This window comes from Vulpes vulpes, chromosome 4 (genome assembly GCF_048418805.1).
Source record: "Vulpes vulpes isolate BD-2025 chromosome 4, VulVul3, whole genome shotgun sequence".
Classification (NCBI taxonomy): Eukaryota; Metazoa; Chordata; class Mammalia; order Carnivora; family Canidae; genus Vulpes; species Vulpes vulpes.
Genome location: NC_132783.1, coordinates 121,120,107 through 121,140,343, shown reverse-complemented (window position 1 = coordinate 121,140,343; position 20,237 = coordinate 121,120,107). Strand labels below are relative to the sequence as shown.

The following is a 20,237-nucleotide window of genomic DNA, read 5'->3' as shown; positions in this document are numbered from 1 at the left end:
GGAAAAGACTATCTTTGAAAAGACAGTAAAATGGCCTTTCATTAGGATGAGCTACTACATAGAACCCTCTAGATCCTATTTCCTCATTAAAAAAAAGTGTATCCAGTCTAATGCCAATTATCTTTACATTTTTATAAGGCATAAATTTTCTTTAACTCTAAGGTCTTAAAAATCTCCATGTAACATTCTGTAATGTATCATGGGCTCCCTTCTGAGGAAATGTGGTATTAGATTCCATTGATCTCAATGGGTGTGGCCTTTATTGTTGCTATTGATTTGGTTGTGTTAATTTCTGCCTCTTTAATGCTCCAAATAATAATTTAAGATTAGAGAGTTGCAAGAATGCACAGAATGATGAGAAATGATGAAGTCAGCAAGCTTTCCAAAGTTGCAGTACTTGAGGAAAATAGTCAAATATGCATTCTCATTCATCTGCCATAGTCCTGCTCTATCCTGTTTAACCCTGCTGATAGGTGGACAACTCCTTGAAATTTTTCCTTCTATCTTTATATGTGTACATTTTCAGAAGTAATGTTCAATACACCTCTGGCATTCTGGACAGTTCTAAATTGAATGATGACCTTTTTCTTTTACATCTTCCTTGAGTGCCTAGTGTTTGTGAAATAAAGATGGCCAGTGGAAAGTCAGTGTTACTTGACTTACTTCCATATTTCTTAGTTAAACTTATCCCAGAGTAAGGAATTATGAGTTCCTGGAGCAGCGCCTGTGTCTCTTTCTTAATATAACTCTCAATTCCATGATTTGGTTTGTCTGCAGTTGTCTCAAGAGGCAGACAAAGCCATATACATAGCATAGTCCTAGAAACTAGACTGTGGACAAGTACTGGAAAGGAAATAATGACAATTCTAGCAGTCGGTTCCTTTTCAGACCAATGTATTTGTTAAGCAAATTATGAACTGTGGCAAATCATAGTATTAATCTCATTTCTAAAATCTTTTATTTCTTTTGCCCTTCAAGTTGACCCCCAGTGATGTCCACCAGAGTATGAGTGTAAGATGCAGCTGCCATAGCAAACCATCCTGGTCAGATCTCCACCATGCCCTTTTTCACCTTGCCTGCCTCTGAAATTATTTTATCTCTCCCTTATCCTGATCATGCATCTTTATATCTTCTTTTACTGACCCGCACCCCTTACTCTCATGTCATTGATAGTGAAGGGATTGTAGAAAATAGGAAATGGGTAAAGATAATTAAGATGATATATTTAAATTATTTTATTTTGTGTCTCCCTGCAGCTCCTAGAAACAAGAATAGCATTGTGTTTGTTCTAATTTTGTGTTAAGATATGAAATTTTAAAAATTAAAATGTAAAAGAATTAGAAAAGATATATCATGTCAACACATCTTCAACCATATAATAATTATACAAAAAATGTATATGTTCTTTTTTCTCATGAAATACTTTAAACTTATAAGAAAATTAAAGGAATAACAACAAACATAGATGTGCCTAGTACCCAGATTTGCAAAATCTAAACATTGTCCCATAATTGTTTATTTTTCATAAGAAATAAAACATTATTAAGATTTTCTAGAAAGCCAAATAATGAACAAATCTCTTCTTCATTGAGGCTAGAACTAATTGATGACCAAGAATCAGAATGGAGCATGGCAGATGAATGAAATTCCCACTATTCTCCCTTAGACAATGCTGACTTGTCTTCCACCTCCAACTCAGAGTCTGACACTAGAGAAATAGAGCAAAGCATTGTGGGGGTTTTGTTGTTGTTGTTGTTTTGTTTTGTTTTTGTTTTTGTTTTTGTTTTTCTGTAAGCAGGCTCACTTCTGAGAGAAAATGAATAAGGGAAGACTGGGCTACCCATATAGCTTCTCTTTCCAAACTCACCAATCACTTAAGTGTGAATGGAGACAGGCATAGATACAGACAAGGAGGATTATAGCTTAAAGAGCTCTCTCCCATCAGGAATGGGAAGTAAGCATTTTCCTCTAGAAACATATAAAGTTAAAGCCACGTTTTTATTTCCTTTTGGATCCTATTCTCTTCCTTCTTATCCACTCCCCCGCCCCCACTCCGTCTACAGGTAATCTCTACCTGAATTTCAAGATCCTTGTAAATAACGAATACTTGGTCACCAGAATTGTGATTCTAAGTACCAGCATGCTTCCATTTAAGGAAAATATTGGCTGCCAATTCTTGGCGATCTTGATTATAACATCTGTATTTACTTCAATTACCAGAGACTCTAGAAGACTAGTGGAAAGAATGTAAAAGATGATACTGCTAGATAGGAAAAGAGTTTGAATCCAAGGATGTTACTGCTCAACTAATGTTCCAAGTGCTGAAAGATCATCATGGTCTCAGCAACAACAATTATAGCTAAGAAAACAAAATTTAGAGCTATCTTAAAACAGAAAAGAAAGCATCATTAAGTTATCTCTTTCCCCTGAAAAGAAAACAAGCATTCTACTGACCCTTGCCTTCTGAAATATTTCAACATTCCAGGCTACTGAGATTTTTCTTCATCTCTTATAAACAAACCCCAGTGTCCTTTAAAATACTTTCTGGTTTACTTTACGGTTTTTTCAGATGAATAAGTTATTTGCACTTGACTTCCATTATTTTTCTCTTGATAAACTGAACAAGTTTTAAATTGAGGTGAGGTACAAGAAGGCTTTTGAATAAAGAGAATGTGTGCTAGTGAATGATAAAATGAAAACTCACTATAATAATTAGCTAAGAAGGGAGATAAATATTATGAAAAATCATTTTAGTCTAAGTGATAGTATATTATTAGGGACATCTAGAAAAATTAGCCTATTACATGGTATACTAGAATCACTTAGGCATGTCTTAGTCTATGCAATTTGAAATTGCCAATTAAAACTACTGGATAACTCTAGGATAAGCAATTGTTTTCTTTTTTTAATATTTTTTATTTATTTATTCATGAGAGACACACAGAGAGAGAGGCAGAGACATAGCAGAGAGAGAAGCAGGCTCCATGCAGGGAGCCTGATGTGAGACTTAATCCCGGGACTCCAGGATCTTGCCATGGGCCTAAGGCAGGCACTTAACTGCTGAGCCACCCAGGGGTCCCAAGCAATTGTTTTCTTATAGACTTTTTTTTTTTTTGATTGGGATATACTGTTGGGGTTTTGCATTGTATTTTATTTTGTTACTTAGCTTTATGAAGCCCTTAATTTATTAATGTTAATGATTGACCACTTGTGTATTAAATCAGAAAATATTTAGATAGCCTTATTCCATCAAAAGAGAAATGTCATAAATATATGCTTTGCCTCCTGCTTCAGAGCAATATGGCAAATAAAAAATATGAAACCTTAAGGCAAGTTAAAGCTAATACCCCTTTGTAGTCCATGGCAAAACGAAATATAGGTAGACTTCATTTTATATGTTGATTGTGTTCTGAAAACCATGCATAAAAATCAAGACGTAAAAAAAAAAAATCAATACGTTTTTAAAAGTCCAGGCATACTTAGTCCTTGAAAAAATATAGTTGATTCAAAATGCCAGTAATTACTTTCCAATCGAAATAATCACAATTTAACTGATTTTTTTCACATGTTGGAATTTTTCCATTCATTTCTATTTTATTTTTCATTACACGTAAGTGTGTTTTCACTTAAACAATTTTAGCTTCAAACTACGAATTGTACAATTAAGAGAGAATGACTTTTGGCTCTCTTTTTAAAATTTATGTATTTATTTTAGGGAAAGGGGGGGCATAGGGGTAGCAAGGGAGAGACTTAAGCAGACTTCTCAAGGAATCTGATGCGGGGCTCCATTTCAGGACCCTGAGATCATGATCTGAGCCAAAACCAGGAGTTGATGTTTAACTGACGGCACCACCCAGGTGCCCCACTTTTGGCTCTTTTTATACCATTTGTACATTAGGTGACTGGATAATCTTTTGCATGTTTTCGAGACTCTATTGTTTTAATCTCAGAGTCACATCTAACCCAGGTACCAAATGCATTGTATTCATAGATGCCTGAGAAGAAAAACCTGAATAAGAAGTTCTACCTTTATTTATAAAATTTTTCCAATGAATTATATTACTTTACGTATAACTTCTTCTCTGTGATATACCTGAGCCAGTAACACATTGCCTGTCCTAAGGTTATTTTTGCTAATGTGCACAAGAGGTAGTTTCATGGGTCAGGAAAACAAAGAGGTAGTATACACAGTGATATGAATTATTTTAAATTTCCTCATTTCCTTTGGAGTTATTAAATATACAAACAAAAAATAAATATAATTCACAGTCCCCAGTGAAGCAATAGAAGTATCTGAAGTAGTAATCATATCTCACACCCTCCTCTGACATGTTTATGGATTTCAAAATCCAATACCCAAGCTATCCAGAAAAATTGTCCTATTGGATCTGTAGGAGAATCAGTAACAGAACCTGTTAGTGCCTGGAATTGGAAATTGCCAGTTAAAACCACTAGGTAAATTGAAAACCATTTATTTTACAGTGCGTGCTACCTCTTTGCTTTCCTGGCCCTCAAAAGTTCCTGTTATGCATACTAACAAAAATAACCTAAAACTGACAATGTCTTACTATCTCAACAAGAAGAAATTATATGTAAATTAATAAAATCTACTGAAAAGTTTTTGTTGACAAAAGTACAACTTTTATTTACTCTTTTACACATCCAAAGACTTTGTATCTCACATTTCTGTGTAAATACTTGAATAGGATGCAACCCTGATCTGTTCTGAAGTGTAATATGCCTTTCCCCATGCAGTACTCCATGCTGTGTAGTCACAGAAATTAATGAGTTCAGCTCCCAGGATGCCAGGGCAGCTGGAGAACAGAGTTCTGCGCTCACGTTGCTTGCACAAACACATGAGTTGTGTTTCCCACAATGGGGTCCAGGGCCCCCTGAGGTTCTACAGCTTTTTTATCCTGTAAAACACAGAGCCAGAAGATGATGCTGATAGGGTGGAGGCGTTGGGAGACTGAGACTGTTTAAGAATTTCAAGAGAAGGGACAGTCTGAGAGGAGCTTGGCAGAGCAGGCAATTATTTGTGGTGGGAGGATATGGGAAAAGAGCAGATGTCTGTAGATACTACAAAGGAAAATAAACACTGTGGAAGAACAAACTTATGTAGAAAAATTTAAAAGGGGGATTTTTAACAAAGGATGTTTGGGAAACACTCCATTGGAGTTTAATATTCTGGGCAGCACTTACAAAAGGGTATAAGTTCTTACAGCCAGAATGACCTTTATATGAGAACTCTCAATATCTCAGTTTATTCCATCCTGTTTCATTTAACAAACTTGTATTAAACACCTACTATGTGCCAAGAAATAGACCTCCTTGCCCCCTTCCCACTAGTCATATACAGATATACACACAAACACACACTCACTTTGAAGTTCAAATACCGTGTGTATTAACTGGACGCCCACAGGGCGTTAGCACTAAAGTCAAAACAATTCACTTACTACAGCATACTGTAGTTAAAAAGCAACCTCCCAGGATGAAACTTGGAAAATGCTTGAACATGGAGGTGTTTATTTGGATTGGCTGTTCTGGACTTGCTGATAGAGGTAGATATCATGCTGACATATTACATCATTTCTGATGAAAGACCTCTGAATAGTGGGATTGATGGAGCAGACTTTCCTCTTACATAACTGTATAGGGAAGTTTCAATTGCTTGGAGACAATGAGTTGGATATGGTATTTTTTCCCAGAAAATATAGATTCCTATATTTGAGATTATGGTACCATTTCCAAACACTATTGTTTATTCTACATCAAGGCTCAAAGCTCTCAGTTTGTTTTATTGTTTTTTTTTCTGTTGTCTTCACCACTGGAATTCTTTGTCTCATCCTTTTCAAGATTGCAGTGCTATAAAAATAATCATTTCAGACTTCAAATCAACTAGAATTATATAGTGTGATATTTTTGGATAGATCTAGTTACACTATTAATCAAATTTTATCTTTTTCAAAAAATATTTTTATTTATTAGAGAGAGAGCACAAAAAAATGGGGGGAGGGCAGGGGAAAAGGAAGAGGAAGAGAAACAGACTTCCTGGTGATGTGGGGCTTAAGCCCAAGACCCTGAGATCATGACCTGAGCTGAAACCAACAGTCAGATGTTCAACCGACTGAGCCACCAGGGTACCCCTCAATTTTTATCTTTTAAGGTAATTATGTCCACCAAAATTGATATCCAACTCACTTAGCCATCAAGAGTAATTGAACTAATTAAAATTTCACATTTATAGCATTGATATTATAAAGATACTTCATTATACATTAAAAATTAGCAAAGGGCTTTCACTTCCACCAAATCTTATCATTAGAATATTTTTCTTCTAACTCCCTGAAGTCTCTCAAAGTTGAATATATTTTATTTGAATTTAAGGAGAAGGTAAAGAAAAGTTGAAGTGACATAAAATACCTAATGTATCACATCATTAGTTATAGTGAGCATTTATAACTTGAGGAGTTTATATTCATTTGGACAGGAGTGGATGAACTCTTTCCACCAAGAGGCTTCTGCACAACAAGAAATATGAGGCACCAGGATGTACCAGCATTCAGGTTGGGGGAGCATGGGGACTCTGCAGCTTTGTATTACAGAGGCTGCACTGCCTAGATATTTTCTCTGATTCTCAGGTGGGCTTAAGACTGTGACTCAGTTAGTATACCTGAGTATAGAAGAAGAGTCACTTCAGGCTTAACCTACCCTTGCAATAGACTTATAATCTTTGAAGTAGGTTAGAGGAGAGTAGATTGTCATTGAAGTAAGAGAAGCCCTGACTTGCTATTGACTGAGAACCTGGATGGTACCATAAATATTCACCACCTCTTGAGGGACTGAGATGAGAATCCAAGATATTTAAGTGGAAGGACATGAGTCACCTGCACTTCTTTTCCTTGGCCAGTTGTTTCACCTGGAAGGCCTGGTTCCCTCATCTTAGATTTTCTTTACACATGTCATTGCAGCCAGGTTTAGAAACAGGAAATTTTCTATGGAAATGAGTCAATTAGCCCACTGTCCTGTCCCACTGATATAACATCTGTATCATTTTTTGAGATACAAATGGTCATTAGGATGGGGGTGGGGGATCCTCTTCCAAAAGAAATTTCTACTGCCAGATGGTAAACTGATTCTTTGGATTCTACTTATGAGCACAGCTAACTCATTTATTGATTATTCTTTATTGCTACATGCATAAGTTGTATTTCTCACAGCAATTAATACCTATGAAGCATTTATAAGCTCATTTTAAATATGATAATCTGAGGCTCATAGAAGTTAAATCACTACTGTGTTTTTTCCCAGCTAGGCTATTAGATCTTGAAAGCAGACTTTTTAAATGATTTTTTATGCCTATAGCTCTAAGACCTAGCATATATTCAACCCAAAGTAAAGCTTCAATTAGTATTTGTGGAGTAGTTGGATAAATGTGAATGATTACATATATGATATAAGTAAAAGGGCTCTACTTAAGCCTAAGTTCATATATCTCTAAAGATTACCATCTTTCCATACAATCAAATAATTTGCTTTAAAAACCATTAACTATAGGGGTGCCTGGGTGGTCAGTTGATCAGACGTCTGACTCTTGGTTTCGGCTCAGGTCATGATTTCAGGGTCCTGGGTTTGAGTCTCCCATTGAGCTCTGAATCGGGCTTCACACTCTATGCAGAGTCTGCCTCAGATTCTTTTTCCCTCCTCGCTCACATTCACTCTCTCTCTCTCTCTCTCTCTCTCAAATAAATAAATAAAATCTTTAAAAATAAATAAAAATAAAAATCATTAACTATAATAACAGTTACTATTTCCTATCTTAATATTATGCCATTTCACTCTTTATAAAGAATGAATATATTAATTCTGTGATTTCTCCTATGGATAAATTGTAGGAAGATTGGATAAATGTGTAGGAAGTTGTTGAAAGAAAACAATAGCATTTTAATATCTATCCCAAGTTACCATTTATTTGATATCCTTTTTACTTGGGCTTAGAATTTTAAATATTCAAAATTCCACTGGCTATTAAGTGCTTCAATCTGGATATTACTAAATCAGAATTTCTGGACCACCCTGTGAAAGACAGACTTTCTTCATTAAAAAGCAAAAAAAATCAAACAGGCTGCAGTGACTTTTCTTGGAACTCAGAGGATGTGTGGAGGAGGAAGGTCTTCTTTGACAGGAGAGTCAGTGCTCACAGGAGATGCTGAGACTTTGCCCCCTTCATTCAGCTTTTCCTGCCATCCTACCCTCAGCTACTCCAAAGCTACAAGATGATTAAGAGCTCTCATAGGCCATTTGAGGGTTCCATTGACCTGGGTTATTATTTTTATTTTTATTAGTCAGACCACCTCAATGGCACTGTTGTCACGAAAGTCTATGATTTGACCTCGGAAGCCCAGTGTTGAATTCCCTCTCTGCCACTCACATAGCCTAACATTAGGCCAATCACTTAACCCCTCTAAGCTCCAGTTTCCTAACATACAAGAGGAGAATAGTGGTTGCCCAACCGCCACAGTTTGTTGCCTAGTTCAACACCCTTTTTATATGAATATGTTTATAAGTGGCAAATGATTTTTAAAGCTTTATTGATTTATTTATGAGAGAGAGAGAGAGCGAGGGGAGGGACAGAGGAGAGGGAGAGAGAGAAAATCTTGAAGCCAACTCTCTGCTGTACCTAGGAGCCCGACAGCCACAGTGGGGCTCAATCCCAGAAACCCAAGATCATGACCTGAGCTGAAATCAAGAGTCAGCTGCTTAACTGATGGAGCCAGTCAGGTGCCCCATGGCAAAATGTTTATGAGCAGAAAATACTATACAATTTTAGGTTATTTCTCCCTCTCTTTATCTCTGTCTCTCTCATTTAGTTGTCTTACAAGTCAAATTCCATACTGAGGCAAATAAATCATCAAAATTATCTCTTTCTATAAGAAATACCCTTCAGTACCAACAATCCCATCTTCCTCCTCAGTTTTTAGCCCTTAAATATATAACACATATAGTCATATTTGAAAGAGAGCAAGCCTTTCCATTTCTTTTCTACCTGAACATGAATGTTTTGGCTGAAACCTCTCATGATGCGTGATGCTTTATCTAGAGCTCTGGAGCCATGACTTCTCTCCTTACTCCACTCATCCCCCCCTTTCGCATTTCCCTAGCCCTGGCCACTCTAGAAGGGCCTCCTCCCCAACTTTACTTCTCAGATTTAATTACATAGACTAATAGTAGTGTCACCTTCTACTAGCACTTTTCAGATTTAGGGTAAGATGTAGAAATCGAATTAATGTTAATGTTTGGGAATCCTGAGGAAATGTGGGAAAATTTCTCTGCTTTCCTGAGCTTCTTTCTCTTCATTTGCACAGTGATGATAATGACACTATTTGATTGTAGTGTTGGGGAAATTATATGGGAAAGAGCATGTGAAGAGTAACACATAGTTAAGTGTGCTGTTATTTCTAAGGAAAAAATCCCTCTTTTGCTGATACATGTGAAATCACAACTTTACTTTGACATCTGACTATTGTCTATGGATTATTTCCCATCATTTTCATCCTGTATGTCCATGTCCCTTTAAGCCACCTTAGCTTTGTTTTTATTTTTGTTTTTTGACTTTGATGGAGAATAAGTATTATTTTTGCTTTACCTCTGGTACATAAAGTTCCAAGACAACTTAGTATAACAAAATGAACATCAAACTCAAAGTTACAAGAAGCTGCTTTCACTGTTTGTGCACTCCTTTAAATCAAAAGAACAAGATGTAAACTATTTTTTTTATGTCATCTCCTGTGCTTCAGGCTCCTTGGTGCTTTAGCAAACATGAAAGAGACTGATTTACAATCGCTTTGGGCAAATTGCCTGTAGAATTCTGAGGACAGGAAATGAAAAAAAAAAGTGCAGCACACCCCCCGGACATTCCACATAACATGTGGAGTAAACAAGCCTAAAAAGGAAGCCAAAAGCTTTTGGTCTTATATTGAGGAGTGTCATGAATGGCCTTTGAGAGAACATATACTAAAGACAATAAAGGGCTGGAAAAATAATTCAAGAGCAGTGAACTTGAATCTGATTAGTGGTAATCCCCTTCCCCTTTAGTCTAAAAGATGGTTAGTACTTTTAATTTAGGTAAATTATGTTATCTGCATCAACATTATGAAAGAGGGCTACCATATTACAGACTTACACCTCTCAAACCTTAACAGAAATTGGATTTCCTGGGGATTTTCGTGGGATGGCGATACTGATTCAGGAAATCTGAGTGGAACCTGAGATTCTGGATTCCTCATAGGCTCTGGTGATGCAGATGCTAGTGGTCTGCAGACCAATTGTTTTCATGTCATCTTCTTCAACAAAATTATTGGTGATGGTATTCTGGTCCTTATCTATTGAATAGTCATTTTCAACTTGGACAATTTTGGTCCCAAGGGAATTTGTCAGTATCTGGAGACATTTTTGATCTTTATAATTCAGGGAGTACTACTGGCATCATGTGGACAGAGACCACAGATGCTGTATAATACACAGTACAGACTTTCATAACAAATAATTTTCTGGCTCAAAGTGTCAATAACACTAGAGTTGAGAAATCCTGTGGTAGACATAATACTTTTTGTATCTCTCATATTAAAAATAATCTGTTGAAAGTTTTCAAAAAAATAAATAAAGCTGTGAGAGAAGGGTAGGAGCATGTACTATTTAGTTTAGAGGAGAGCGAACAGTGTTTAAAACTGTCTTCAAATATATGAAAGGCGATTATGCAAAAGATAGTAACCAGCTGTTCTCCATCCCATTTGAAGTAGGAGCAGGAAATATACATAAATGGACCTATGCTAACCATCCATTCTTTTTCTGCATCTTCCACACCAGCCAGGAAAATCTCTCTATGATTTTGCAACCATATTTGTCCCACCCTGTGTCTTATTACTTGTACAGACCCTCCCAAATCCTTGGGACATGCTATCTTGTAACTGCCAAGTTGAATCTCTCCCTCCCTTTAAAAACCTAACTTGAAAATTTCCATCTTCATTGTCTTTCTTAACTAAAATGAAATAATTGGCAGTTCATCTGTAACTTCAATTGGTACACTTTCTCCTTCATTATATTTGTTCTACAAATATGTTATTGCCCATCTGTGTACAAGGAGCTTTGCTAGCTTTTGAGAAGGGATAAGAAAGATGACTAAGAGAGTCCCTGCTTTAAAGAATTTTCCACACTGGGGGAAAAAGTCACACGCAGATAATTATAATGTAAATAAAAGTTTTAAAAATTATTTCTATGAGAGATATTCAAAAAACAAAAGAGGAGAGTTTAGTAGTTTAAAAATTATTTTCAGTTGGAAAGATCAAGGAAGACTTTATAAATAGGTATACATAGAATCTTTTTTCATAAATAAATATACATAAATATCTTTTTTTATGAAAAAATTTTCTCTGAATTAGGTACAATCCTGTGCAAGAAAGAAACAAAAATGTTAAAATTGAAGATAATGAATTAGAGCATAGAATGAATTTGAGTCTGGATTTAGACTATATTTATGGAAGAGTTTATAATGAGTAAGGAAAGAGAATTTTTCAGGATGTGTTTAGCTGTATCATGGTTTTAACAAAGGACAGTGAATTTACTCACCTCTGAATGTACCTTGTGATGCTTGTAATTTTACAGGGGGAATGCTCTTTGGGAAGAATTCTTAGTTACATCTAGGAGAGGAATGCTTTGTAACTTCACAAGTATACTTTAAAAACTAGTACCAAACATGGAATTTGGCGCCATCCATTTGACAGAATTTGGCACCCTTCCGAACCCTTTTAGGAGAGAGTCTCACTTGTACAAGGTTTTCATTACCTAAACTACAAGAAAATTGAAGAGAATTAATCCTCATTGAATATCTAGTATATGTCAAACGCTGAGTAAACTCTTTAGATGTGTCATCTGATTGTCAACAGCAACCGTGAGGTTATCACCACCAACAGTATAAGGAAGTTCTAGTGTATTAGTATAAGTTTCTGTCCACTGCATGATTGAGAGGGAAGCTGGCCAAATCTCAGGCCTGATTAGGAAGCCATTTCTGGGTAGAGGCAATCAGCTTGCATTCCCTTTGGAAGTAGCAAGGAGAAAGCTTCCTCTCCTGAAGATTTAAATGGTGATTCTTGCATGCTTCATAGTCAAAACAGGAAACTGAAGTTGTTTACATTTCATTAGTGCCATGATTGGCTGTAGGGCTCACTATTGGAAAGCTATCTGCAACCATAGTAGGCATATACAGCGTGTTTCTGCTACCTTGCTCTCTCTCACCTTCTGAAGTCATAAGCTCTAGGAATGATACAGCTACTAAATTATTATAGGATTTTGTTTGAATATTAGTATTTGTATTCTTCAGTCATTATATTGATTTTCAGTCAGTAATACAATTAATATCATAGACCTTTCTTGCAGTTCTCGTTTTTTGAGCATCATTACTCTTTTTAACAAGAGCAGTTTTAAATCAGATGCCTTCCATAATTCTAAACATGATGGAATCTTAGTTAACTCTGTGTAACTGGACCTTGTTTTCCTTCTTAAAGTTGTTCTAGGCTTCTGCGTATCATTCAATGTTGATGTGAAAAATTCAATGACTTTCAGTGGCCCCGTGGAAGACATGTTTGGATATACTGTTCAACAATATGAAAATGAAGAAGGAAAATGGTAAGCCAGTCGATTGTGTTGCGTCATTGTTTAGTTTTCTTACAAGATGATGCAAAATATTATTTGGTTACAGTTTGTTTTATGAATGAGACTTCAATGGAATGAATCATGCGTGGTAGAAAATGCAGTCTAATCATTTGGAAATGGAAAATGACAGAGTAAAAAAAGGAAAATTCTTTGGCAGTACTAAAGGAAGTGGTTAGTGATTTCTGTGTTGACCTCAGGGAAGGTCCATGTCCAAAATAGTCATTGTTCTGTGATTATGTTATTCTGGCAAAAGTTCTTTAATTGTTCTTATTTTAGAATAGTTGAAATTCAGCTGGAAAGACTGGAGGCAGATGAGATGCTGTGTTGAAAGGGCTAATATCACTTCCATAAGATATTATTGGGCTTATGTTATTGGTAATTTACTGATCTAAGTTTGCTTTACTGTTTATAATGAACCTTACTGAATTCCCTTTATACACTTTTAAACCCTTTAATAATGATTCTGTTTACTGCAGGTATTATTTTTAAAGCATATTTAATGTGTTGAAACTTACACAAAATTAATATTAAAGCTCTTTATATTTAACATAATTTTAGTGCTTCTTTTTTATTGAAAAAAAAGAACAAGAATTTGTTAAACTTTGCTTCAGTTTAATAACTTAAATAAAACTAAACTATTCTAGTAATTAAAATAAACAAAAAAGGGATTTATGCCTCCTAGGAAAACAGTAATTTATCACTAGATGTTTTACAAATGAGAAGAATTGGACTTTCTGATGTTTCACTTTACCCTTTTTTTTAAATTTTTTTAAAGATTTTATTTATTTATTCATGAGAGATACCCTGAGAAAGAGAGAGAGAGAAGCAGAGACACAGGCAGAGGGAGAAGCACGCTCCATGCAGGAAGCCTGACGTGGGACTCAATCCCGGGTCTCCAGGATCAGGCCTTGGGCTGAAGGCGGCGCTAAACTGCTGAGCCACCCAGGCTGCCCTCACTTTCTTTACCTTTTAGACTTAATTTGATAATAATCCAAAATAATTAAATTTAAGAATTTCAGTTCTTGGGGTACCTGGGTGGCTCAGTGGTTGAGTGTCTGCCTTAGGCTCGGGACCCTGGGTTCGAGTCCCACATCAGGCTCCCTACAGGGAGCCTGCTTCTCCCTCTGCCTATGTCTCTGCCTCTGTGTGTGTGTGTGTGTCTCATGAATAAAAAAAAATAAAAATCTTTTAAAAATAAAAAATAATTTTTTGCGTACAAATTTTATCCAAGGTACAAACTAGAATTTGTGGAGGTATTTCACTCTCTACTCTCCTTACAAATATCTTAGATGAGAATTCTAATAATAGAGTATGAGTGTTATATATTTTGTCTTTCAAACCTATGTTCTCACTTACCACCCCACCCTCACCCCATTTAAGGCTAAACAGGTGAAGTCATCCCTCTAGACACCAGTTTTATTCTTTTAGGCATTATGCCTGCAATTCAAGGAACTCTGCCTCTCAGAGAATAATGTGAGTGTCCCAAGGGTAAACTGTAATAAACTGAAACTCAATGGAGCTCCTAGAAGTCTCAGTCGACTAAGCATCCAACTCTTGATTTAGGCCCAGGCCATGATCTCAGGGTTGTGGGATTGAGCCCTGCGTGGAACCCTGAGTTGGGCTCTGCAATGGATATGGAGCCAGCTAGGAATTCGCTCTCCCTCTACTCCTCCCCCCCTCCCTCTCTTTAAAAAAGAAAAATTGCTTAAACTGAAACTCACTATGTATTTTTCCTGAGAAGCTAAATTTCTAAGTAAAATATATATATATATATATGAAAGTTTTCAGTAATTACTATTAGTCACATAGTTTTAAAGAAAAATATAATAAATAACAACCCTTAAGACTTAACCTATTTAGAATGAACTTAAGAGAATCAGATGTTTTTAACCTATTTTATGAAAGTCTGATTTTCATTTTCTAATGTGGACAAACCCTTCAAGATTCCTCTCTCATCCAGTCCAGTCTCTCTGATTTTAGAAAAATCTGGTATCAGCAGTCTTTAATTATCTAAATGAATCTTAGTAGAGTAATAAAGAGTTTTTCTTTCCCCTCAGGAGCCATAGTACACATATGTGATCTCTTCAGTTTCTTTCTGTCCCTTATTATAAGCCCATCCTATTGTGAGTTTCCTGCCCTCTAAATTCTCTAATTAATATCTTTCAAGATACAATAAGGTGAAGAAATGAGAAAATGAGAAATCAAGTCTTTTTCTTTTAAAGATTTTATGTATTTATTCATGAGACACACACACACACGCACACAGAGAGAGAGAGAGAGAGAGAGAGAGAGAGAGAGGCAGAGACACAGGCAGAGAGAGAGAGAGAGAGGCAGAGACACAGGCAGAGGGAGAAGCAGGCTCCATGCAGGGATCACAACGTGGGCTGAAGGAGCCACTAAACTGCTGAGCCACCAGGGCTGCCCAAGAGAAATCAAGTCTTAATGAAGTGCTAATGTCATGATGAATTTCCTTCCCAAAGTCACTTTATCTTTGAAGAAGGTGAATGTGTAGGTGAGAAAATAAAGATAGCCAGACCAACATTTGAAAAGAAACAAAAGTGCACAGAGTAGATAGGAAGAATATGGTTGAAAAAAAAAAAAGTTGCTAATGGTCTGTCTGAATGACCCTACACTGAATTGAACTCTAAGCAGACCATTCAGGATTCTGTACACTTGTGTGAGATAACGTTAATAATAAGATATTAAACTTTTTATGTTAGAGATCATGCCTTATACATTTTGCTTCACTTACAAAATATAGCCTAGTTGTCCATGTACAAATGTTTATTGGTGAGGTATTTAGAATTTTTCCTTAGCCGTAACATAAATGTGGGCCAATTGAGTAGATATTTGTTGTGTCTAGCATTATTATGCTAAACTCTATGGGAGATATAAGACAAATACAAAACCTTATAATCTAGTAGAAGGTATTTATGAAATAATTGAAGACAATACAAACTTGTGCAGCCACTCTGGGAAAAAGTATGGAGGTCCCTCAAAAAGCTAAAAATAGAACTACCCTCCAACCTGGAATTTCTCTACTAGGTATTTGCCCAAAGGATACAAAAATACTGATTCAAAGGGGCACATGCCCTCCATCTGATGTTTGTAACAGCAACAGTCAATGAGAGCCAAATTATGGAAAGAGCCCGAATGTCCATCTATATATATAGAGAGAGAGCCCAAATGTCCATATATAAAATGGAATATTACTCAGCCATCAAAAGGAATGAAATCTTGCCATTTGCAACAACATGGATGGATCTAGAATATATTATGCTAAATGAAATTAGAGAAAGACAAATACCATATGATTTCACTAATATGTGGAATTTAAGAAATGAAACAGATGAACATAAGTGAAATTAAAAAAAAAAAGAGAGAGAGAGAGAGAGAGGCAAACCATAAGAGCCTCTTAGAAACTATACCAAACAATCTGAAGGTTGCTGGAGGGGAGGTGGGCAGAGAATGGGTTAAATGGGTGATGGTATTGAAGAAGGCACTTGTGATGAGTGCAACATTATATGTCAGTGATGAATCATTGAATTTACTCCTGAAAATAGTGTTACACTATACATCAACTAAGATTTAAATTAAAACTTGAAATATAAAAAAAAAAGAATAGTGCTAATCAGTATAATATAGACTATAGATTCAGTGAGAGTTAACAGAAAAAGGAATTTATTTTTGGCTCTTGAGCTGAATCTTGAAAGATATTCAGTTGGGCAGCCCGGGTGGCTCAGCAGTTTAGTGCCGCCTTCAGCCCAGGATGTGATCCTGAAGACCCGGGATTGTGTCCCCCATCGGGCTCCCTGCATGGAGCCTGCTTCTCCCTCTGCCTGTGTCTCTGCCTCTCTCTCTCTCTCTCTCTCTCTCTCTCATGAATAAATAAATAAAATCTTTAAAAAAAATAAAAAATAAAAAGAATGAAAGATATTTATTAAGAAGAAAAGAAGAATGCCACTCCAGTCTGGAAAGCCACATAAGCAAGGGCATAGATTTGAGAAGTGAGTGTGCTAGTAAGCAAATAGGACTGACACAGGAATGGTATAGGAGAAAACATAATGTCAAACCTTAGAACCAGACAAAGGAGCTTGGACCTAAGTGGAGGGCATTTAGAACCATTATAGGTCGTTTATATGAACCTTAGTTTAGGAAATTACATAAAGATTGGATTAGAGAGAAAAAAGTACCTGAAAACTGGGGAATCGATAGGTAAACAAGAACAGCCATCTGGTACTTAAGAAATGAGGTCCCAGGCTCCATTAGAGAGAACTTGAATGAAAGAAAAGTGTATCCAAGATAAATTTATTTTTTGAGGTTCTTTTTAAAATTATATATATATATTTTTTATTGGAGTTCAATTTGTCAACATATAGCATAACACCCAGTGCTCATCCTGCCAAGTGCCCCCCTCAGTGCCCATCACCCAGTCACCCCAACCCCCCACCCACTTTCCTTTCCACTACCGCTTGCTCGTTTCCCAGAGTTAGGTGCCTCTCTTGTTTTGTCATCCTCACTGATATTTTCACTCATTTTCTCTCCTTTCTCTTTATTCCCTTTCACTAATTTTTATATTCCCCAAATTAATGAGACCATATAATGTTTGTCTTTCTCTGATTGACTTATTTCACTCAGCGTAATACCCTCCAATTCCACCCACGTCTAAGCATATGGTGGGTATTTGTCCTTTCTAATGGCTGAGTAATATTCCATTGTATACATAAACCACATCTTCTTTATCCATTCATCTTTCGATGGACACCAAGGCTCCTTCCACAGTTTGGGTATTGTGAACATTGCTGCTATAAACATCGGGGTGCAGGTGTTCCCGTGTTTCACTGCATCTGTATCTTTAGGGTAAATCCCCAGCAGTGCAATTGCTGGGTCATAGGGCAGATCTTTTTTTTTTTTTTTTTTTTTTTTTTTAATTTATGATAGTCACACAGAGAGAGAGAGAGAGAGAGGCAGAGACACAGGCAGAGGGAGAAGCAGGCTCCATGCACCGGGAGCCCGACGTGGGATTCGATCCCGGGTCTCCAGGATCACGCCCTGGGCCAAAGGCAGGCGCTAAACCACTGTGCCACCCAGGGATCCCGGCAGATCTATTTTTAACTCCAGGATAAATTTAGATGAATCATTAAGGCTTAGTGGAAGTTTGGAAAGGCCAAATGGAGGTGTAGGAGGAGTCAAATACATTTCAAATTTTCTTTTTTTTTTTTTTTTTTTCCATTTCAAAATTTCTACATTGGATTTTTGGAAAATGGGTAGCCATTCGGAGACAAATTTACAGGAAAGGAAAATAAGTTTTACCAGGAAGTTTTTTAAGTATGGTTTTAGACAGCTTGAGTAATGTCTGGATATTTGGAAACCTGAAATGGAATACAGATAAAAGGGAGAAGTTAATACATTAGTGGAAATGTTTAGAGAGTGAGAACTGGTTTTGGTTTCCACTTGCAACCCTGTGCATTGCCCAGAAATTAGCACTAGGCCTTAAACATAAATAATATACATTCAAAGATTATTTGTTGGGTGAACAAATAATCTAGTTTAACTCCCTGTTATCATTAATGAAAAAACAAGTGAGCACACACACATATACACAAGTAATATTAAAAATGGCTCTTATGACTATTATCAAAAACACAAAAGATATATGTTGGCAAGGATGGAAAAAACAAAATATTTGTTCACTGTTGGTGGGAATGAAAATTGGTGCAGCCACTATGGAAAGGGGAAAGCGTAGAGGTTCCTCAGAAAATTAAAAATAAAACCACCATATGATCTAGCATCCCATGTCTGGGTAAATATCCAAAGTAGTGGGAATCAGAATCTTGCAGAGATATCTGCACTCCCATGTTCACTGCAACATTATTCACAATAACCAAGACTTGAAAGCAATCTAAATGTCCACCGATGGATGAACAGATTTTAAAAATGGGTCACACACGTACAATCAAATATTATCCAGCCTTAAAAAAAGAAGGAGATCTTGCCATTTGAGACAACATGGATGAACCTGGAGGCCATTTTGCTGCATGAGATAAGCCAGATACAGAACCAATTCTACATGATGTCACTCATATAAGAAATCTAAAATAATCAAAGTCATAGAATGTAGAAAGTAGAGTGATGACTACCATGGGCTGGGGGAAGGGAAAACAAGGAAGTATTAGTCAAAGTCTATAAAGCTTTAGTTATGCAAGTTGAATGAGTACTGGAGATTTACCATACAGCATAGTGCCTGTAGTTAACAATACTGTATTGTATATTTAAAAATTTACTAAAAAAGTAGATCTTATGTTAAGTGTTCTTATCATGAAGTAATAATAATGATAATAACTAAAGAGGTTTGGAAGACACTTTTAGAGGCAACAAATAGGTTTATGGCATAGACTGTGGTGATGGTTTTATAGGTGCATGCTTGTCTCCAAACTCATCAAGTTGTATACATTGTGTACAACTTTTAATATCGATCATAATTCAATAAAGTATTTTTTGCTTTTTGTAAGTGACTTCCAAAGGGAAATCTTAACTACACAGGACCAGAGCTGAAAATAGAAGTCATGTCTCTCCACTCTGTTACTTTTTTTCTTAATTAGAACTATGTTAAAAAATAAATGCTGATAACTGTCTTTGCAGTTTTCGACTTTACATATTAGTGTACATGTGAAAATTTGTGAGCATTTGAATGCATAAGGATGTCAGATAATTTAATTCCATTTTGACATTCCATATTTATAATGATTTTATATAAAAGGTTTGAAAAGTCAGAACAGCAAAAGCAATGTGGCCAACTGAATTTAAAAGTAAGCAAACTGGGCAGCCCAGTTGGCTCAGCAGTTTAGCGCCGCCTTCAGCCCAGGGCCTGATCCTGGAGACCTGGGATCAAGTCCCACATCAGATTTCCCTGTGTGGAGCCTGTTTCTCCCTCTCCTATGTCTCTGCCTCTCTCTCTCTCTCTCTCTCATGAATAAATAAATAAAATCTTTAAAATAAATAAATAAATAAATAAATAAATAAATAAATAAATAAATGTAAGCAAACTACAAAAATCTAAACGTCAAAACCTTTAAAGATGGCATCATAGCAGCATATTGTTCTAAAGAGGTCCAGGCACTTGTAATGTAAAATAAATTTTGTAAACATGTTTGGATATTCTGTGTTTATAAAATCAAATAGGATACAGACTTACTTTAAGAAATGGACTATGGAGTAATTGACATATCCGGGAGAACATGGATTTTGTTATTCAGTTTTTCTCCAGAGGTGGGCACCTTTATAAATCATATTTGCTACTCAGCTTTTGGAAACCCATCAACCTCAGATTTTTAAAAAATCACCCTGACCCATACTACATCTTGGCTGAAGACTGCCTAAAGAAGTACTTGTTGGTCCATTACAAGTGCAACCTGTGCATTTGAAAAGCATTACTTTCATTCTTTGGAAAGAATTAGAAGTTAACAGAAAAGGTGGCCTTATGCCCCCTTTACTTTTCAGAAGTTTACGGTGAAGTGCAACTTACT

At 36.2% G+C, this 20,237-nt stretch overlaps 1 protein-coding gene across 1 annotated transcript in view; it reads left to right on the top strand.

The window, feature by feature from the left end:
• ITGA1 (integrin subunit alpha 1) overlaps window positions 1–20,237 on the top strand; it is a 161,290-nt gene that overhangs the window by 40,564 nt on the left and 100,489 nt on the right. Inside the window, exon 2 of the mRNA XM_072756940.1 lies at window positions 12,564–12,684. Within this exon, the coding sequence (XP_072613041.1) occupies window positions 12,564–12,684 (121 nt within the window). The remainder of the gene's footprint in view (window positions 1–12,563; window positions 12,685–20,237) is intronic.